Source organism: Pempheris klunzingeri, chromosome 7 (assembly GCF_042242105.1).
Source record: "Pempheris klunzingeri isolate RE-2024b chromosome 7, fPemKlu1.hap1, whole genome shotgun sequence".
Lineage (NCBI taxonomy): Eukaryota > Metazoa > Chordata > Actinopteri > Acropomatiformes > Pempheridae > Pempheris > Pempheris klunzingeri.
Window position 1 is genome coordinate 2,348,608 of NC_092018.1, and position 22,284 is coordinate 2,370,891.

Below are 22,284 nucleotides of genomic sequence, written 5' to 3' on the forward strand. Positions count from 1 at the left end.
TATTCACATCTAAGAAAGTAATTTGTGGCATTTTTCAGTGACTTGAAAAGGCTGAAACGATTAAACGGGTATTAGAATTGTTGCTGTTTACTTTTCTGTTGATTAACTGAGTAATTAGATTGATTAACATGCTGATTGTGTCATCTCTAGACCGAATGCTCTCACAGTAAAGGCACACGTCACACAACTCTTCTCCAATATGTTCAATCAATCAATCAATTTTTATTTACGCAGTCAGTTCATTACAAATCTTTATCTCAAAACATTTTTCACATAACTCAAGACCAACATTTTTGATTTAAGAGAAATATATTAATATCAAATATTTGTATCCATCAATTAGTCATGTGACTCATTAATCACAATAAATAAAGTTATTGAATTCAACATTACAGTCAAAATAGTTTTTACAAACACTGTTTATTCCTTGTTCATGAGTACAAATGTCCTTACAGACGATAAATCAGGTCGTGGGAACTTTAAGTCAGGGAATTTAATAAAGCGTTAAAATCTTGTGCAACTAAATATGTGTTTATTGACCAAACTAGTATTTTTTGTAATGTTAGTTTTATTCTTGTTTCTCTAAAGTGTTTAAACTGCGTCTAATTTTTCTTCAGTCATGGAAATTCAACTTGTTCGTCATGGAAAACTCAGGGAATTTTACATTTGACTTAGAGTGGGCAACATAAGAACAAACTTTTCAGAAATATTTTCACAAAATGCAGGATTTTATCTTTGAGTCTTGTTTTTTTTAGTGCAAACTGTATTTCTCTTCTATTTCTTCTATCTCCTGAACTCTTCTGTGTTGATCTGATCTCAGCACGTCCATCTTTTAACTGAAATTCACATTATTCTCCAAAAATTCACATCTTTTAGTTCAAATCTACAGAAATTACTTAATTTCTCTGCCCAACAAAATGATGGATTTTACATAAAATTAAAAAAAAGTCAGACTAGATTAGGAGGAAACAACTTGGGGAACGAAGCGAGAAAAGTTATTTAAACATTCCTGGAGTGAAGTTTTATTTTCCTGTCACTCAGTATTTTGTGTTTCGTTGTTATTTGATATCATTTTGTCCACTTTTTTCCTGCTCTTATTCTGATTATTTTATAATTTCCCCTTTTTGTATTAATTAGCTTTTTTTACTGCTTTGTTTATTGAATTTTTCAGGGCACACGTGGATCTTTTTTTGTTTTATACAGCTTTTAACGTTGATATCAGACAGATAAATTTAGTTAAATTATTAAGTAAAATACCTCAATACATGGAGAGATGGAGAGATAGTAAAATTGGTAATAAAAATTAAGTTACAAAAAACAACAATATAAGTAATAAATATAGTAGCAATAAATAAATATATAAATAAGTAAAGGTTAACATGAAATAAAATACACTGATGGATTAATAACACTGAAAATTAATTAAAAATTCGTTTAAAAAAAAGAAAAGAAAAAATATAATTAAAAATACCATATTTTTCTAAAAGGTATAAATGTTGTGATTTCCTAAAACAACTACAAACATTTTTATTCCTATTTTCCCTTTTTTTAAAAATATATTCAAACAAGATAAATCATAAACCGTGTGATCCTCTTCGTCTGGACGCTCGCAGGTTTGAATTCAGATCTTTAAACTTAAATTTGAGAACGGCAGCAGCGGCGGCCATGACGCCTTGTTTGAGCTCGTCTCCGCGGTAACAGAGACACAACAGAGACGTTAGCGAGCACATCCTGACTGCAGGCAGTGGAGCAGGGAGTCACGCTGGGCTTTGGAAAGGGACTCCGATGACTAACGCTCCCAGGATGCACTACAAAGGGGCCGTGACGGATGACTGTGGCACGATTACATGCCATCCCTCCACCGAGGCCTCGGCCTTAATGATTCACCTCCGCCGTGGCTCTGCTATTTAGGTTAGATGTGTTCAAACAGCCTCAGACTGTCAAGGTTTATCTTTGAGTGTGATAAACTTCAGATGACTTCAAGACGACGTGTCGAATGTTGAACGATTTCAGAGCATCAAGTTTGAGGTTTTTAGTGCCAGAAGTCAGAATCAGAAATACTTCACTGAAGTAAACTGGTGGGATTACAGTTAATGTTTTCCTGTTTTCAGTGTTAATTCAATCTCCAGCGCAGCATCTTTGAAAATTAAGTTTCTATTTTACAAACTGTATTTTCTTTCCATTATGTTTGTTTTATTGTTTGAGCTATTGTGTAAAAAAAAACCTGTAAGTTTACCTCACAGAATACGGGACATTTAAGACACTGGAGCCACACAATAACGCAGACAAACTAACTGGTTGAGGCAGCGGTAGACCACAAACTCCTGTGTGCTGCAATGTAAAATTACCGTTTTTGTCAATGGAGTCTGGTGTGTTTGAAGAGTGTGATGTAACGGCTGTGTTATTGTGTGACTTTTGTGTTTTAAAGGATTAGTTTGGATTGAACACAATATTTGCGTAACACTCAAACAAATGTTCTGCCTGGTAAAATCACTTGTCTTTGTCAATGGAGTAAGATCCTTTTTGTTTACCTAGAAATAGCTGTTACTTTGCTCTCTTCAATGCCAGACTCCACTAACAAAAACAGTAATTTTACCTCAAACAGCACAGAAGTTTCTGCCTCCATCAGTTGTCTTGTTTCTGTTATTGTGTGACTTTGTTGTTTTAAAGGTTTAGTTCAGATCCGACACCGTGTTTGTATAACACACAATAACACAAACAAACTTAACTGACTGAAGCAGCAGTACACCAGCGACTCCTGTGTTCTACCAGGTAAAATTCCTGTTTTTGTCAATGGAGTCTGGTGTGTGTGCAGAGAGCGATATAACGGCTGTTTGTGGTTAAACCAAAAGGATCTTCCAGGTCTCTCTCTGTAGGGATCCTTTCCATGATGCTGTCACACACTTAGAATAACACTCTGAGCCTTTCAGTGGATCAAACAAGCTCTTTTAGTGGACCTACGTTTGCCCCAAAGCATTACACTGCAGCCGGTTTCACTTTCTGTACCTACCATATGTGGAAATAAGGGCCAGGTTTTAAATATTCTTTTAAGCTGTCAGAAGTTACTCTTTATTTTGCTTTAAAGTGGAGTTTAGTGTGTAATCTCTGTTAGGTAACCTCCAGCAGTGCTAATGTAGATTACATGCATGACTGCTGTTGACAGCGGTGCTGATGAATGAAAACATCTCCGTCAACACTGATGTGTCCTTTGGCGGTTTGCTGCATATCTGCTGTTCATGTTCAGCAGACAACAGCACCATGTAACAGCCTACAGAGCTCTCATTCATGCAACAAGTGGCTTGTGTTAATTCCTTGTCGGGTGCGTACAGGCTGCAGCTTGTATTGTAGTGCCAGTTATCCAGTAAGCTCTGTTTAGTAACAAGCTATTGTTTGTTTGTGCACGGCCACGCACATGATTCACAAAGTATGACTCAGAAAGAGAGACGGACCTAAAAGAAGAGAGCCGGGTCGCACAGATGGTCATAATTAAAGGGTTTCGTCCCAAAATGACATGTGGGGCATTTTTAACTTGACGGTGGCATCTTTTCTCTGCCTTCAACTCCCTCTAATCTGCTCAAACTGATATTTGAGGAGCTTGTTCCTACATGAAAAATCCACCATGACTTTAAACACAAGATGTGAAGGAGAACGGCAGTATTTTTAAACCTCGGTGCTATTTGTGCATATTTAAGTGTCTAAATGACGAATACCAACAACAGCAGCAACACGAGCTGTAATGGAGGCAATGTAATCCCAGAGGGCAGATATAGACTGTTTTGTTAATGAGTAAGATCCTTTTGGTTTAACCATAAACAGTTGCTCTCTTCAAAGCCACCAGACTCCATTGACAAAAACACTCATTTTAACTTGCAAAACATAGGAGTTTCTGGTCTATTTCTGCCTCGATCGACTAGTTTGTTTGTGTTTTAGTGTGTTATACTAATATTTTGTTGGATCTGAATTAACCCTTTGATACAACAAAGTCACACAATAACACCAACAACCTAACTGATGGAGGCAGCAGCAGACCAGCAGCTCCTGTGTCCTGTTCTCTAAAATCCCTGTTTTATGAATGTAGTCTGGTGTGTGTGCAGAGAGTGATATAACGGCTGTTTGTGGTTAAACCAAAAGGATCTTCCAGGTCTCTCTCTGTAGGGATCCTTTCCATGATGCTGTCACACACTTAGAACAACACTCTGAGCCTGTCAGTGGATCAAACAAGCTCTTTTAGTAATTTAGATACAGGTACATACAGGTGATTAATCTTAAATGTCTTATTTTCCATCTCCTCTGCTTCCCAGAGCTCGACGCAGGAGATCGGCGAGGAGGCCGAGGAGGACGCCGTCTTCACCATAACACTGAGGAAGGTGCAGCTTCACCAGTCGGCCAGTAAGGGGCAGCGATGGCTGGGCGTGGAGACGGACTCGGCCCTAAGCCTCTACGAGACCTGCAAGGTGCGGACCATCAAGGCCGGCACGCTGGAGCGGCTGGTGGAGTACATGGTGTCGGCGTTCAGGGGCAAAGACTCCACCTACGTCACCATCTTCCTCTGCACCTACCGCTCCTTCGCCACCACCAAGCAGGTGCTGGATCTCCTGCTCAACAGGTACGGTGATAGCAGATGACACACCTGGAATACCTCTCCACTGAAGCAGCGTTTAGTTTTTCAGACTTTACTCAAATGTAACATCTTCAGCCCTCTAAAGCTAAAGTCGTCATCTCAAGTTGTTCAGTTACTCAATCTTTTTCAATTCTTTTTCTGATCAGGAGCTGCAAAAAAACAAGAACTCAAACGACTCCTTCAACTTTGATTACATGTGATTGGCTGGTTACACGTTTAAAGTTAGAAAATAAAAAGTTTTCTGCGTTTTAAACGTGGGCTTTTCCCAGAAGAGACGTTTAACACTTACAGGAATTAACGCCTTTTCACCAAGATGAATGAAAGCAGTACATTATAGCATCCCTGCTTTGTGCTAAGTGTGTTTTTACCCACAGTCCTCTCTATTTCATGTGTTAAACTTGACCTAATGGGTTTGATCTTTTTCATCAGAATATAAATGTTGTTTTTCCCTTTAACTTGTGTGTCCCCTTCAGGTACGCCAAGCTCCAAAACGTCCCTGCAGCCGCGGCTCACAGAATCTCCCAGGACGACTGCACGGAGCTGAGAAAGTGAGTCTGCTGCGACCTTCAGTGTGGAGCTGCCAACATTAATCACTGAGTGCATTCACAGCCCCGAGCCCCCGTCCCGCTGCTCCCCGGGTTAAAGGGATACCAACAGTTTGAAGCCTTAGCCGGTTATTTTTCTCTCCTAGACACCTGTCGGGCTGCGTTTGATAAGACACAGTTCATGAACTGATAAAGAAGAAGTAAATCACAGAGAAAAACACTTTTCTTTTCCCTGCCCTTGGTATCTTCAGCTTCGCTAAAACATGCCATTAGCATTGTTAGCATCGCCCGTTGAAACCACATTAAACTTAACCTTCAGGTCGATGTCCTCCTTTGAAAACGTTCTTTTATTCTCTTAAATAGTTTATTAAAACGTCTTTGGTGAGACATGAATACAGAGAGCGGCAGCCGTGTCATTCATGTTCGCATAAGGTCGCAGGTATCTGTTGTTTTATTAACAACGCTCACAGGCGTCCTTGAACGTCACACAACCGGTTAAACCTGAAAACAGACGGCCTGCAGTGGGAGGTGTTGTTAGCATGTTCCTGTTTAAGCTGAAATGGACAGAGGGTTCATTCTTTTTGCAGCAGAGAGCTCACACTCACTACAAACAGATCAAAGTTGTGCCTCATATGTATAATTTATATCAATCTTGCCACTAATATCACGATATCTTTTGCTGTGTGTGTGTTGCAGCACTGTTTCGTCCATCCTGGGCGCGTGGCTGGACCAGTACTCCGAGGACTTCTGGACCCCCCCGAACTACGACTGTCTGCACCAGCTCCTGTTCTACCTTCACCGCCACTTCCCCGGCTCGGACCTGGAGCGCCGCGCCCGTAACCTGCTGGCCCAGTTCCACCGCCGACAGCAGTGTGAGCCTGATCCTGATGGTATGAAGGCAGGACAGGAGAGGGACAACAGGGCAGGGACTCCACGTTAAGGGGGTCCTGTGAGAAAGAGAAGAGAAACGATCAGATTAGTTTTTCACGCTGAGAATTCATGCTTTTATCTGGCGAGTGCCAACAAGTGCGTTTGACATGTTATAATACCTGCAAAGAACAGTTTGGTTGTACAGGTGATGAGACCCAGGTGACGTCTCCATCGGCACGCATGAGATTTATTACTGAGCGAAAATCTGAAATCCTGTTTGGAGGAAGAAAAACAAACACCGAGGTCAAAGAAAGGATGAGATGCTGAAACAGAAGAAGTGCAGGAAGTGTGTTTAGGTGGAGCTCAGTGTGAGGCGGTGTTGTGAAAAAGATGTTTTTTCTGTTCAAATCTCTTCAGGGGAACACATCGGCTGCCCTTTTGCTACGCAGGAAGAGAGCGGCTTTGAGGACGAGCTTCCTGCTTTTAGTTTCCTGTCGTTCGACCCCATCATGGTGGCAGAGCAGTTCACGCTCATGGACGCGGTGAGGACGTTTCCCCTTTTACTTTGTCAGCAGATTTTAGTCTCTTCAGCTCCACAGTCACTCGTCTCTAAAGTTTCCCAGACAGACTGGTAAATTAAATCACCGAAAAGTAAGTCAGGTTAGTAGATAGATTCATCTTTAAGGGCGTCCTGAAGCCCAAGGAGTCGACTTCACATGTCTTTCTTGTCCGAGCAACAGTCTCAAAGGCAGAAACTAAAACTTATTTCAGAGGCAGTTTTTGTTTTATCTGTTGAAATGGTCGATCAAAGGGGCACCACAGTAGCTCAGCTAGCAGAGCATTAAGGCTGCATCGGTCAGGGTTCGACCCCACAGCATATCATCCCCTTCTCCCTCTTTCCTGTCTGGCTTCCACTTTCCTTTCTGATAAATAAAGCAGAAATGTCTAAAAAAATAAATATATGTGTTTTTTTTTTTAAGTTCCAAAAACCTTGAACCATCTCCCATAATGCAACCAATCACTAAAAGCATGTTTTTGACATTTTACATCATGATTTCATTATTTATAACGACTACTAAACTTTTCCTAAACCTCCCAACCTTTCTGTGTGGAATCACTCCTCCACACAGGTCGAGCTCACTCAGTCTGGTCCTCAACGCTGAGTTTCCAACACACACAAAGCAAAGTTTTTCCTGCAGGTGAATCACATACAGTGTTAATGCCTAGTAAAGGCATGAATAAACGCGAGAAGACACAAAATCACGAATCAGGCAAAGTTGTGCTGTGGCGCTAGTTGAAAATATTCCACTTGAGGGAAAGATTGGCCTGCCAGAGAGAAACCTCAGTGCTGAAAGGCTTCATGTTTGTTGGAAACACAGCGTAAGACAAAGTATTTAAACACTGCTGTTTTCTTAATGCTTCACATCTCTCTCCGTGTCCAGGATCTGTTTAAGAAGGTGGTGCCCTACCACTGCCTGGGGGGGATCTGGTCTCAGCGGGACAAGAAGGGGAAGGAGCACCTGGCTCCCACCATCAGAGCCACTGTGGCTCAGTTCAACTCCGTCACCAACTGCGTCATCACCACCTGCCTGAGCAACCCCACGCTGAAGCCCAACCAGAGAGCCCGGCTGCTGGAGAGGTGGATAGACGTGGCTCGGGTGAGCAACCGCCGTCTGGTTTGGTTAAATCTTTATCAGACGGTCTGTTGTGTCTGTTTCTGACTGGTTGACTGTTCCTCTTGCGTTCAGGAGTGTCGGATCTTGAAGAACTTCTCGTCGTTGCGAGCCATCCTCTCCGCCCTGCAGTGCAACGCCATCCACCGCCTGAAGAGGACCTGGGAGGAAGTGTCCCGGTAGGTTTGCAGTCTGAGCGCTGTTAGAATCAGAGGGGGGTCTTTGTTGGGGGTTTTTGTGCACTGACCTCTGCGTGCGCTTGCAGGGAGAGTTTCCGCACTTTCCGCGAGCTGTCCGAGATCTTCTCAGACGACAACAACTACTCCCTCAGCCGAGAGCTGCTGGTGAAGGTGAGTCACCGCTTCTCGACCCCTGAACGAGCCGCACAGTGGCCAGTTTATTAGGTGCACCAGGCTGAGGATACTGCAGCGACAGTCCTGCAGTAAAGCGTGTTGATTCAACTGTAGGATCATTTTGGAGGTTGTTGTTTGGATCTTCGAGTACTGACTGGTCTATCAGTAATAGTAGGATACATAATAGAAACACTCTGTGTGACGCAGTGGACGTTTACTTCTACTCAGCCCTTATTAATCACAGAAACTAATCCATCAATCAGAGTGCGTTACGTGCGTGGCAGCTGAGCGGACGGCAGCAGGATGTCTGCCTCGGTGACCCCTCCCATCCTCGGACTTCCTTACGTGTCTCGCAACAGCTGCAGATTAAACATCCACAGAAACATCCTGCGGCGGAGAACATCTCGTACCACACGCGTGGATCACAGCGTCCGTATATTTCCCATGATGTCCTCCGTGCAGCTGACAGACCGCTGTCACCATTAAAGTGATTTATAGGGTTTCATGCAGAGAAGCATTAACACCTTCTCAGTGTTTTTGCGGCTCACACTGACACAGAGAAACATGACGGGAAAGGAGACGGCAAATCTGTCAGAATAAGAGACTTTTCGACACTAACAGAACATCCCAAAGGTTTACAGTCTTTATCAGGCTTCAACAAACGTATGCATCACCTCTTCTCTGAGTCAAAGCTGAACACACAAACATAAAACACATATTTTTAACTTTCACTCCAAGTAAAAGTTCAAAAATCCGCTTAGAAATCATAGGAAAAAAATGCTCTTTTATCGCCTTATAACTGCAGAACCTGCCTGAGAACGATCTTGTTTTTAAGTTATCTTCAGTATCAAAGTGATCCAGTGGCAGTCACGTGAACAATCAGGGACACACTGCTGACAGGAGCTGATATCAGATAATTCGGCACACTTTTAATGGTCCAGATATTCCAAAATGTAAACAGATATAAAGTTAACATATCAAAGCCCACAGCGTAACTCACCGACTTTCCATTTTTAAAAGATCAGTAAAGTCCTAAAACTGTGTTGTTTCTATCAAACAAATAGTGCATTTACTGGGGACTATTTTCTGCGGCGGATTAATCCAAATTCAGTGCTCTAGTGAGTATTTGGGGCAGCAGGTGGGGTGCACATTGTTTAGAGTCAAAATAAACTACAGTTTAGGACTGAAACTAGCAATTATTTTCACCATCAGTTTATCTGCCAGTCGTACTCTTGATTAATAGATTAGTTGTTTGATTTATAAAATGTCAGAAAAACTGTCAAAAATGTTGATCAGTGCTTCCTGAAACCTCAGATGATGAAACCAGAAAATATTCACATTTTAGGAGCTAAAATGAGAGAATTTGGACTTAAAAAATGAAAAAACAGAAAAATAGAGGATTTTCCCTTTAAAAAAATCAAAAGGAGGTGTTTGGGTACGTGGTCACTGCTTAAATTTGGTGTTTGATCTGTTCAGTGCGTTGAAATGCTGAGATGGTGGTTATCAGTACGCTGTTATCACCTGTTTCTAAGTGGTTTGCCGGTGTGGCACCCCGGGCTCCTCTGAGGGAATCCCCGCTGACGTCAGAGAGGAGGAGGAAACCTTTGGCAGGTGTAGATAACAGCTCCGGTCCGATGTGTAACGGATCACCCCGGGGCGTCGCCTCTCTCTCTCGCTCTATCTGCTCAGACCAGGCTGCCTTAACTCTGCTCGGCTCAAGTTACTGTGCCGCAGGAGACCCTCTGAGCGTGACGTCACTCCGAGGAATGAGACGCCAGGAGGAGGATTCTCAGACGCACTCAACTTTTTTTTTTTTGTCCTCTGAAATCCAGCAGCAAGAAAAGACTTTTGAGGAAAAGTCAGCATGAAAATACAATAACAATCATGTTCATGTTCATGCTTTGTAATTACAGAAATTAAGAAACTACAGACTTAATACTATAATTTCGATTAAAAGCCACCAGACTCCATTGACAAAAACAGTAATTTTACACACTAGTTGCTGGTCTGCTGCTGCCTCGATCAGTTAAATTTGTTTGTGTTATTATGTGACTCTGATGTGTTAAAGGTTAGTTCAGATCCAACGCAATATTTGTGCAACACACTATAACACAAACAAACTAACTGATGGAGGCAGCAGTAGACCAGCAACTCCACTGTTCTTTGAGGTAAAATTACTGTTTTTGTGAATGGAGTCTGGTGTGTTTGAAGAAAGTGATATAACGGCTGTTTGTGGCTAAACCAAAAGGTTTTAATGCTACACTCACAGCTTCTTTTACCAATGAATGATGATTTCTGAATGATGATTGTTATTCAGCTGTTGCTCAGAGGGATCTTTGTCTCTTTCTGCCTTCTCAGTTGTCGGTCTGGTTGCACTATTACAGCGTTTTGTTCTCCACACATAAAACGTGAAATGTAGCCCCACGTTGGACCCTTTCTTCCGTTATTGTTTCACAGTGCACTACTGTCAGAAAAACATCAATAAAAAGAACTGATAAGCCCAGAGGCGTACGATGTGGATGGATCAGACTGTTTGGAACCGGATCTTGATGATTTTCTTTCTTTTTTACAGTTAAATTAGAAAAAGCCTGAACTGTTCTGCAGCTGCACTCCAGTTTTTAGAAAGATTGAATGTTGTGTCAAGAGAAACATGCTGCTGCTTCTTTATTGCTGTTATTGTTTCGATGTGTTCAGGTTGCTCGCAGGTAATAACAGGTGAATATGCTTGTCTGTTATTGCTCTGCAGGAGGGCACCTCCAAGTTTGCCACTTTGGAAATCAACCCCAAACGAGCTCAGAGGAGACACCAGCAGCAGAGAGACCTGGTGAGTCCACAAAGTAGAACAACAGCCTCCAGTAAGTCACCACAGTGCCGCTGCTGCCTCTTCAGCATCAACACTGTGCCAACGGCGCCATCCAATGGCAAGTGAAGTAACTACAGTCGGTCCAGCCTGAGGAGAAGGAGACTAGATGCTGTGTTTTTAGATTTTTATCTTTAACTTAAAACTCTTACTGCTTCTTTGAGTTTACCTCCAAATTATGGACCAGTCAGCATCTGAAACTATGAAGAAATCCTGCTCATCTAAACATAAAGATGATGTTTTTAACAGCTCTATTAAAGGCAAATTCAAGATTGATGGCAAAAATGAGGCAGTAACAGAGAAAAATGACCTGATCGGCTGCTTCGATTTTACCTAAAATATCTGTTGTCTTTTGTCTGATGCATCTTTGTGCCTCTCTGACATGAATAAGAAAGTGTTTTGGTGTTTTAGTACTTTAAAGTCTAATTTAAAGACAATCAGACACACAGCAGTGAATGAAAGCACTAAAACAAAACACAGTATGAATAGATCCTGGTCAGTAAAGTGTAACAGCACTACAATAGACCCACAAAGAGCCAGAGGTGTAACTGTACGTGTATTTGTGTGTTCGTCCTGAACCGTTCGGCACACGATGTTCGGTTCGGTTTGTGACTTTCCTCTGGTACACGAACGTAATGTGACCCAAAGAATTCCTGTCAAAACAGTTAAACAATAATAATTTAATAGTTATATTATATTATAATAATGGAACAATAATTCAGGAGCAAGTAAACCAGGAACACTTTGGCAGAGCACCACTCAGCTGTAGCCTGTTTGCCGTGTCACCCTTCACACCTTTATTAAAATAAGTTATCCGTGTGCTCCGTGAACAGGGAGTGATGCAGGGGACGATTCCTTACCTGGGGACCTTCCTGACGGACCTGGTGATGATGGACACTGCCATGAAGGACTACACCGAGGTCAGACACCGTGTTTTTACTGCCTTTAGTTCAGTGTTTCACTCAGTGTGTCACTTTCTCATGTTTGTTCACCTCCTTTTTCAGGGCGGTCTGATCAACTTCGAGAAGAGAAGAAAGGTGAATTGAACCGTCTTGTCTGGTCGTAATAATCTGAAAAATCTGACTCTCAGCTCAGAGCAGAGAAGATGTGGAAGAGTTTTAGTTCTTGGCATAAAAAAACCTTCAAAACGAGAGGAAGATGTTTTTTATTTTGCATTTTCAAGATTAGAGTTGACTTATATGTGCTGACTGTGTAGTTTGAGTCTCAATATGGGAAAATAAAAAGAGATAAGTCCTGATTTATCTTTTCCTTTAATTTCATTTTGCATTTCAGAATAAAGTTAAATGTTGAGAATGAACTTTTAAATTAAACATTTTTAGATTAAAGTCAAACTTCTTAGAGGAAAATCAAACTGCTAGTTTTAGCCCATATAAGTCGAATCGACGTGGACTTTAATCTTTGAATGTCAAATTTATTAATGCAAAAGAAATTATTTTAATTACTAATTTATATTAACTACATTATTTTCTGTTCTGCTTGGCACTAATACTCTTCCATTAAAAATCAAAATCACAGCATGAAGATGTTTTTTTATTTTGCAATTCAACAATAGTTTGATTCATTCTCAAAAGTTCATTTTTATTTTTTCTTATGCCTGACACTAACATACTTCTAAGAAATAAATCAGGGAAGGAAGTTTTTTTTAAGTCAAACTTTGAGAATAAACTACTGGCACATTATAAGTTCGACTTCTTGAAATGAAATGTCAGGTTTATTCTAGTAATTATATTGAATTATTATTTCTTAGGCCTGGCACTAATACTCTTCAGTTTTTTCTTTTGCATTTCAAGATTCAAAGTCAAGTTTGATTTTAATCTACTTTACTTTCAAAATGCAAAAATCTTCCCGTTGTGAGATTTTATTTTATTTCATACATTTATAAATGATGTTTTCCCCCTCATGCCTGGACCGAATACTGTCCGTCATATTAAAAATGTGACCTCGTCTCTCTCCGCCTGCAGGAGTTCGAGGTGATCGCTCAGATCAAACTGCTCCAGTTGGCCTCCAACAACTACAGTTTCACTCAGGACAGCCACTTCAGAGAGTGGTTCTCAGGCGTGGAGAAACTCAGCGAGGCAGAGAGGTCAGTTACAGAACCGTGTATATGTGTATAAAAAATAAAGAATATATAGATGATCTAGGAAAACAGGATCTAAAGGAAGTTTTTAATGACAATAAAAGGTATAAAATAAATAAAGGGTATAGAGAGCAACAAAAATAAATAATGAGGATAATATACAGATAATGTAGAAATAACGTACAGATGGTTGGACTGCAGTGTGTGTTATCTGTCCCGTCCTGCAGCTACAATCTGTCCTGTGAGATCGAGCCTCTGTCGGAGTCGGCCAGCAACACGCTCAGAGCCAAGAAGAACGGAGGGATCATGAAGCGCTGGAGCGAGTGAGTGACAGTTCATCATACGGACGCCGCGTCCACGAGTACGACGTCACACATCAGGACGTTCAGGCGAATGATTAAAAACTCTTCCCCGTGTGTTTCTCTCGTGTGCAGTCGGCAGCTGACGGAGGCCGGCTCCAGCGGCGCCCCGGGCTCTCATTCCAAGTCCTTCGACCATTCGCACTACAGGCCGTACCAAGGGGGCGGGGGGGACAGCGGGGACGCCCTCAGCGTCACCTCTGTCAGCTCCAGCGGGTCAGACCTGGAGGACGTGAACGCCAGCTTCCTGTCCGACTCTCCGGAGGGACACGAGAGGAAGGTAAGACGGATATGAAGATATTTTACAGTCACGTCGCAGGATTATTATTGAGCAGGAATAACTGCCGGTGTTGAACGCTCACCTGTTCCTCCTCTGTTTTCTGTCCTCTCTCTCTAGACGTCGACTCCCTCAGTGAAACTAACCGTCTCTGCTTTGGGGAGAGAAGCTCCAGCAGCAGATACAACGTCAACGGTAACGGTATTAAAGACATTTTTACTATGATAATCATTATTATTATTATTATACACATTTCTGAGGACTAGAATTTAATATCAATATAATATTTAATATTAAATATAATTAAGACTACTAATAAAATGTATAGACAGATGTACGTAATGATCTTTAATTTTAGCAACAACAAGTGAAAAATGTGACCTGTTACTTAGTAAATTTAAGCAAGTTAAAGGAGAACCTTTAAACCTGGTCCCTATTTTTATATTTTAGTGTCTAAGTGACAGGTAGGTACAAAAAGGGTTGGAATTGGTCCAGTAGATCACCTCAAACACCAAGTGCAACGTAAGGCCACTAAAAGAGCTTGTTTGATCCACTGACAGGCTCAGAGTGTTATTCTAAGTGTGTGACAGCATCATGGAAAGGATCCCTACAGAGAGAGACCTGGAAGATCCTTTTGGTTTAACCACAAACAGCACACACACCAGACTACATTCACTAAAACAGGGATTTTAGCTTGCAGAACACAGGAGCTGCTGGTCTGCTGCTGCCTCCATAAGTTAGTTTGTTTGCGTTATTGCATGACTTTGGTGATTTAAAGGGTTATTTCGGATCAAACACAATATTTTTGTAACACACTATCACACAAACAAACTAACTGATCAAGGCAATCGTAGAGTAGCACTCCTGTTGTTCTGTGAGGTAAAATTACTGTTTTTGTGAATGGAGTCTGGTATGTTTAAAAAGAGCGACATAACAGCTGTTATAGGTCTTCCAGGTCTGTCTCTGTAGGGATCCTTTCCATAATGCTGTAACCACAATATGTACATACAGGGTTAAAAATACTGAAGTTTTCCTTTTAGGATATAACAGATTAATCACCTCAGTTAGACTGAGTTAACTAATTGATTAATCTGGACCTATTGTGATCAGGTGCAGTTGTCCCAAAGGATCACGTTGCAGCCATTGCAGCCCGTTTGATGGCTGCTGGCTGAGGTGATCTACTGGACCAGTTCCAACACTTTTACTACCTACCAGTCACTCAGACACCAGGATGTGTAAAATATGTGGGCATTTTTAGAAATATCAGAGTTAAATATGTAAAATATGAGAGTATTTAAGTTTAGTCCTGCTGAAATGATCAATGACACCATGAATTAAAACTGACACTCTTGTTAAAATGTATCCAGCAGAAAGCAGCAGCAGCACTCCTTAGTTATCACCCAACACCTCCTCTGCTCTCCTGTCGTCCCGCTCAGTTCTGGGAGTGCACGTCTCTGTCGTCTCTGGACACCTCCGGGACGGGCTCCAGCTCCGGGTCGGCCTCGGGCTCCAGCAGCGCGTCCTCGTCCTCCGTCTCCTCCTCCACCCCGCTGTCGGCCTCCCGCTCACACAAACGCTCGGTGTCGGCGGTGTCGAACTACTCGACTCTGTCGCTGCCGCTGTACAACCAGCAGGTGGACGACTGCTGCATCATCAGGGTCAGCCTGGACGTGGAGAACGGCAACATGTACAAGAGCATCCTGGTCAGCGAGGAGATGATTCCTTTAACCTTTTACAGGAATAAACCAGAATTTCTCTCTGAACAACTTTTCTGACTTTGACGTTGATGTTTTGTTGTTGTTTTTTTTCCTTTGGTTCAGGTGACGAGTCAAGACAAGACTCCGGCCGTCATCAGGAAGGCCATGATCAAACACAACCTGGAGCGGGAGAAGACCGAGGAGTATGAGCTGATGCAGAAGATCTCTGAGGACAAAGGTGAAAACTAAAAACACACATTGTCTGACTGATCCTCTACAGTAGATGGAGGTCAGCAATGTACTGCTGTGGATGAGGGCAGCAGGAAAATGGCTATCACTTTAAGAGTACGATATATTAGAGCACTCGTCAAAGCCACCAGACTACATTGACAAAAGCAATAATTTTACCAAGCAAAACACGGCAGTTGCTGGTCGAGCTGCTGTGACTTTGGTGTTTTAACACGTTTGTTCAGATCCAAATTAAAACCTTTGAAAACACCAAAGTGGCACAGTAACACAAACAAACTGACTGTTGGAGGCAGAAGTAGAGCAGCAACTCCTGTGTTCTGTGAGGCAAAATTACTGTTTTTATCAATGGAGTCTGGTGGCTTCAGTTCTCAGTCAGAAAGTGCTATATATACAGTACAATAATAATCCAGACTACCTCTATTTAAAAAACAGTATTATCAGTTAAATGTACTTCAAACACAGTAAAATGTCTCCTGTGACTGAAATATAATTATATATTTCATCATTAGATTATCAGCGTAAGCTTGTAATAACTATTATCCTGTAATCATTTTATCTTCTAGTAGCCTAAACACTTTAATAATCACACTGTCTGGTATCACCTCACTGATACAGAACATTTATCCAGTGTTTGTAATAATCTTCTCCCAGACCTGTTTTAACCTGTTTTAACCGACCTCGTGTTGTTTTCCTTCCCCCTCTCGTTTCGCCCTGCAGAGCTCCGGATCCCGGACAACGCCAACGTTTTCTACGCCATGAACTCCACTGCCAACTACGACTTCGTGCTGAAGAAGCGCGGCCTGGCTCGGCCGGTGCGGGCCAAGAACGTGGCCAGTTCGACGCTGCCTCGCATGAAACAGAAGGGACTGAAAATCGCCAAAGGGATTTTCTGAGGAGAAACACGCCTCTTCCTGCCTCTCCCCCCCCCAAACCACCCCCCACCCACCTCCCCCTTAACCTCCTCTGGCCTCGGCTCCCCCAGAGGAAACATTTCTGCTCGGGCGCATTGGGGGCAGACTAACCTGAAGAATCGTGAGTTTTGGTTTGGACAAAGACACCAGAGGAGACGAGGTGATCCGCCCGGCTGCCTTTCTGCGGATTAGCAGGACGCAGGCATCACCTCAGCACTTAGCAACGGCTGTCGCAGCATCAGGACCCTCCGAGGACGTTAAAAGGTTTTGAGAGTTTGAGAGGAAGCTCATGACAAAGACAGGACGCGCCGCTCGGTGGCTGAACTCTGTGGAACTCCGTCTGAACCTGGTTGTGGAGAAGCAGATCCATTTAATGTCCTGGTCCTTTGATTTTTGTTTACAAGTGTTTACATCTCAGCATCACTCGGTTAGCTCTTAAAGATTTTAGTCCAGCTTCTCGTCCACGGGAGGATTTTTGCACCTTCGATAAAGCATTTTGTTTTTTCCCCTCTTCAGTCTTCACGCCTCCCCGTCCTGACATGGAGTGTACATAACCGAACGATACGACGCCGCGGCGGGTAAACACAGACGCGTGTGTGACAGCTGGGTGTTCGAATGTGTTTCTATTTTTTCAGGGAACTTTTGCCGCCTTTACCGTGCCGCCACGGGGGGGGGGGAGGGGGGGGTGGTTCCCAACGCCTGATGATGTCAGGCGTGCGTGGGGGCCGCAGCACTGAACGTTTCGCCCTCCGCCCTCGGGACGCTGGGACTCGTTTCAGCAGTTTCGCGCTGACGCTGACGTGGAGGACGGATCTGAACTCTTTTAACTCCTGAACGCTGCCATGTTACAAAAAAAACAAACAAAAAAAAGTTGACACGGTGTCAAAATCCAGTGGGCACAGCCATGAATCACATGCCACTGTTTTCTTTTTTATTGTTATTGATGAATGGTAACCACCACACCGTGAAGGATGTGGAGGTCCTTATCGCACTTGACTGGGACAGAAAACGACCCTGAGAGACGAGCGAACGAGCTGAAAACAACAAAACAGACTGAGTGTATATATCAGTGACACCATCTGTGCAGTATATTCTTTTCCAACGGACCATGAGGCTTCTGTTTATAGACTCGTCACAATATCAACACTTTTTTTTTTGTCATTTTGCTTTGTACATTTGTTTTGCATCTCTGCTCTGATACGGTGCTGCTAATTATCCTTCTGAAGAGGTCGTACGAGCCGCTCTTCTTCTTCTTCTTCTTCTTCTTCTTCTTCACCGCTCTCTCGGCTTCCTGACCGCCGGCCGCCATGTTGGAACACGACAAAGACGTCCGCTTCGTACCTGCAGAGGGAGACGTCGTTAATCTCCTGTTTGCTGTTTTCAGAAAGTGACGTTTAGTCTTTCAGTCCGCAGCACGGAAACTCATTTCTGCTGAAAAAAGAAACAAGAAATAAAGTCAGGATAAAAATTATGAGATATAAATTCTAACTTTTCTCTTGAAAGGATGTTTTGTTATCGATTCATCTCCAGATAATTTATCCAATCAATCGTTTGCTCAATAAGTGCCTGTTACATTTTTCTTCAGTCCAAGTTAATGTCAAAAATGTGCTTGTTTTACTCAACACTCAAATATTATTATTATTTATTAGTCACATAATAAATCAAGTAACATATCTTTGGTATCTTTGTGTGAAAACTAAATATAAAGGATTAATTGATTATCAAAATAGATTTTTGAATCGTTTTAGCTGCATCAATTAGTATTTTTTTCTTTTTTTGACAGAAATGGGCTTCCATACCTGAGGGTGAAACCTCCTTTAAGGCTAAATTAAAACATGATTTGCTCAAATTTGTCTTCAGTTAATTGAACATTTTATCATTTTAAACGCTGACTTTCTTCAATGGAGGCTGGTCTGCTGCAGCCGTTCAGTCAGTGGTATGTACTCAGATTTGTTGTTTTATATCAGGATTGATAATAATAATACTACAGCAGAGAAACTTTAGGAGACAATTTAAGAGTAAATTAAAACATAATCTGCATAGAATAAGCAACAAAAACAAGATTTTCTGTAACAGCAAACTGATGTTTTGTTTTAAGACTGGAAGGAGCGACAGCCTGTGGTTCAGTGGTTTAGATCGTCCAACATGGCGGATCGTCCTTCATATCCGTCAGTGACCACTTTCCAAATGTGCCATGACAGGTTTGTGTGTTGCAGACGCACCGGCCGAGTCCTGCTGATTTATCCTGCAGGACGTTTCCTCGCGGTGTCGGCTGTGGTTTATCGTGCCGGTGATGACAGCAGAGTCTTTCCCCTTCGGGCTCTTTTCCTACTTACACAAAGTGTGAACAAAGTTTGATTCTGATTGTTTCCAGATTTGGAAAACTGGTCAAAAACTTGTCAAAATCCAGAAAATACTCCTTCAGTCGTGGAGTCCTGAGTGAAGGTTTTGAATGAGCCCAGGCGAACGACGGTGAAGCTGCCAAACTGCACACGAGGGAACAAAGTCTGTTCTCTCCATTATCTGTTTCTCTAAAGGAAAAATCCAACCTAAAACTCCTGATCACTGTTTCAGGAAAGCACTTTGTTTTTGGTGATGTGCTTCCCAGACTTTTTTTTTTTTTTTATTCCCATGGATTGTTGAGAACAGCTACAGAACAGTAAACGTTAAAGGGGTTTTCATCTGGATTCTTCTTTCTTTCTTTCTCACAACACTCTAAACTCGCTAAATCATTTGTTTCACTGGCCCTCAGCTAAGCGCCAACCCCCGTTAGCATCTGTTTTCAGATGTCACGGAAATACTCATTGATTTCTGAAACAGCGTCTTTCATTTCAGGCAAAAGTCAATAAGAGCATCCTCCCATTTTCTTGCAGACCGCCGTCAGTTTGGCTGCTTGAATTAACGATGTTAGCTAATGGAGCTAATGTTAGCTAATGGAGCTAATGTTAGCTTCATGAGTTTGTTGCTAATGATTCGTTTTAAATATGGAGGAGTATCGGGGACGGGCTTTAGACTTATTTTACATTACTTTTTGCATTATTGTAGAGAATACAATTTAACTGAAAGTGTCAGCGTTAGAAAAAGTAAATCAAAAGAGGAATATGTATGTAGAGTAGCTACATGCGTGATATCCTGCTGTCATGCTAACGGCTGAGGCTAAAGCTAAAAGTCGAAGTCCGAACCAGTTGGTGATCCTGGGACCAGCTCCACAGTGAGAACAGGACCTGTAATCCACAAACTATTGATTATTAGTAGTGTGTGTGTTGATCATGTGCTCCTCGGTCCTGAGAGCAACACCCGGTTATCGTTGTAGGCTGTTTGGCTAGTTAGCCATACATGCTAACGTTTATGCTAACACAGATAAACACACATTTCTTACACTTTTAATTTTGTGGTTGAAAACAGAAACAGAAAACACACTGTGATGGGCCCGTCGCTGTTCCGGGTAGATGGTTGAATAAACAGCAATATTTTCTGTGTGCTGTTGCATGGCATCCTGGGAAATGTAGGAAGTCAGGGATTAAGAGGAACAAACCAAAAACAGTGACTATCTAAAGGTTGGATTTTTCCTGAGTTCTTCATATCTCCATAACTAAACACTAGATTCGCTTGGATTGCACTTCGACCATGTATTGCCTTTTTTTTTGTTGTTATTTTCACCTGCATGAAGTTCATGAATCTCTTAACGATCAAATGAATGATGCGCCCCAGAATAGAAAATTAAAAAAAAACTAATTAAAAAAAAAACCCTGCGGAAGCAATACGGTGACGAGCAGCAGGAGGCACGTCGTCCGGCTGTCGTGGATGTTGTTCGTGCCACTGTGGCGTGAAATCCCCCGCTGTTGAACACTGTGACCTTTGACCCTTTCACTCTGCCCTGTCTGCCTGTGGATCGGCGCGTCACGTCGAGCACTGTGAACTAAAAAAAAAACTAAACACAAACGTCTCAGTCGTTTTTCCCCGTAATGGCGTCGTAGTGACCGTCCGCCCTTCGCTCATCTTGTTGGCGAGCAGCGAAGGCATCAGGCTTTGACCCTACATGTGCCAAAAATATCAAGGAAAGAGAGAAAAAGGTTTTAACGCACGAGTCCTCTGCCTTTCACCGTGAAGAAAATCATGTTTGTATGTTTACTGTTGTTGCATTTTTCTGGAAAACAAAAAAAAGGGTGAGAATACTAAGATGTCTGGACGTATTTCCCTGTGGAGAATTAGACTGTCGTCCATTAAACTTGAAGATGTTTGTCCGGAGCTGCAGATGAAGCTGTTGTAGAAACTTTCATGACTTTAATCCGTCTTAATGTCGTCTGTCAGAATCAAACAGCCTCCGAAATTCGAAGTTATTCAGAACTGGAGCGTCAAAACCAGCAGTTCTTCAACCATAAACTGTGTTTTTATTCCAACCAAACTCACGTCTGAGGTGCGTTCGCTGACAGAAATGTAGCAGCCGATTTCTGCTTGAATTATATGAAGGAACAAAGAATCTCACTTTAAGTGTTCGGCATTTTAAGACTCAACAAGAAACTATATTTCCTGCACCAAAATCATACATTTTACCCCACAGATTGAATATTTTTGCTTTATTTTTTGCCAAGTTTCAGCAAAAAACCACTTAATCTGTGCCGAAACCCCTCTCAGACATTAAAGGGATAGTTCAGATTGTTAGAGAAGCAGGCATGCTCAGACACTAAATGAGACGAGAGCAGAAAGAAGCAGGAAAACAGATTTTAGCCTCCATCTAAAAAAAAAATCAGTATATGTGTCGCTCTCTTCAAACCACCAGACTCCATTGACAAAAACAATAATTTTACCACACACAACACTGGAGTTGCTGCCACCGCCCTGGTCTGTTAGTTAGTTTGTGTTATTGTGTGGCGTTGATGTTTTAAATGGTTTGTTCGGATCAATGAACTTAAGTGTTATTTCATTTTAACGAGGCAGCGGTAGCACAGTGAACTCCTGTTTTCTGCGAGGCAAAATTATGACTGTTTTGTCAATGAAGTCTGGTGGCTTTGAAGTGAGCGAAGAGAAAGAGAACAGTAATCTGAACTGCCCCGTCAACCGTTTTACAAACATCCTTCGACTTATTGTAGAGCCTCAGTGGTATATTACAGTTGTAACAGGACCTTGAATGCACCACGGCGTATCACTCGACATCACAAACTGACTACAGACCACAGACGAGAAGCACTGACAGAAAATCTTTACTTTAGTTCACATTCAGACAGTCGACTTTAAACTGTTTCAAAATGTCTCGAAGATGAGCGATGCACACTTTTCCAAACAGATCCTGAACGCAGCATCAGTGAGGTGTTTGGTTGGAATGAAAACATTCATTGATCATCAGGCCTTTTAATCTAATTTAATTTAATTTAATTTGATTTAATTTAGTTTAAAGCAAACGTCAGATGATTCTTCCCAAAGTCGAACCCGAGTGTTTCTTCAGCAGCTCGTCTCCGCTCTCAGTTCTTTGTGCTCAGATTAACAGATGGACTCGACCCTGCGTGACCCTGCGCGCCTTTTTTAATTTTTAATTTTTGTTTTTTGTTTTCGTGCTGACGAGGTCGCTGTCGGACCGGTCTGTGTGTCGTCGTAGCCCGTGTTGACAGTGACGTACCTTTTGTGATTTGACCTGATTCTGTGCGAGTTTGAACAAAAAAAAAAAAAAAAGGCTGCGTTTACAAGAAAAAAAAAACGAAACAAAAAAAGGAAACCAGCTGGCGTGGTGTGTGTGTTTTTTATTTCTACTTTTTGTTTTTTATTTTTCATTTTGA

At 42.1% G+C, this 22,284-nt stretch overlaps 1 protein-coding gene across 3 annotated transcripts in view; it reads left to right on the forward strand.

Moving 5' to 3' along the window:
* Positions 1-17,140, forward strand: part of LOC139203681 (ral guanine nucleotide dissociation stimulator-like) — a 46,013-nt gene extending 28,873 nt beyond the window's left edge. For 2 of the 3 annotated variants that reach the window (XM_070833518.1, XM_070833516.1), the window contains exons 2-18: positions 4,302-4,606; positions 5,095-5,169; positions 5,863-6,056; positions 6,454-6,578; positions 7,479-7,694; positions 7,785-7,888; positions 7,975-8,059; positions 10,809-10,886; positions 11,756-11,842; positions 11,927-11,959; positions 12,905-13,026; positions 13,248-13,343; positions 13,455-13,659; positions 13,777-13,857; positions 15,093-15,359; positions 15,477-15,591; positions 16,320-17,140. In XM_070833518.1, coding sequence (XP_070689619.1) covers positions 4,302-4,606; positions 5,095-5,169; positions 5,863-6,056; positions 6,454-6,578; positions 7,479-7,694; positions 7,785-7,888; positions 7,975-8,059; positions 10,809-10,886; positions 11,756-11,842; positions 11,927-11,959; positions 12,905-13,026; positions 13,248-13,343; positions 13,455-13,659; positions 13,777-13,857; positions 15,093-15,359; positions 15,477-15,591; positions 16,320-16,495 — 2,364 coding nt within the window. In that variant the 3' untranslated portion in view covers positions 16,496-17,140. The remainder of the gene's footprint in view (positions 1-4,301; positions 4,607-5,094; positions 5,170-5,862; positions 6,057-6,453; positions 6,579-7,478; positions 7,695-7,784; positions 7,889-7,974; positions 8,060-10,808; positions 10,887-11,755; positions 11,843-11,926; positions 11,960-12,904; positions 13,027-13,247; positions 13,344-13,454; positions 13,660-13,776; positions 13,858-15,092; positions 15,360-15,476; positions 15,592-16,319) is intronic. The other variant, XM_070833517.1, reaches the window with a different exon arrangement.
* Positions 17,141-22,284: the final 5,144 nt, after the last annotated feature.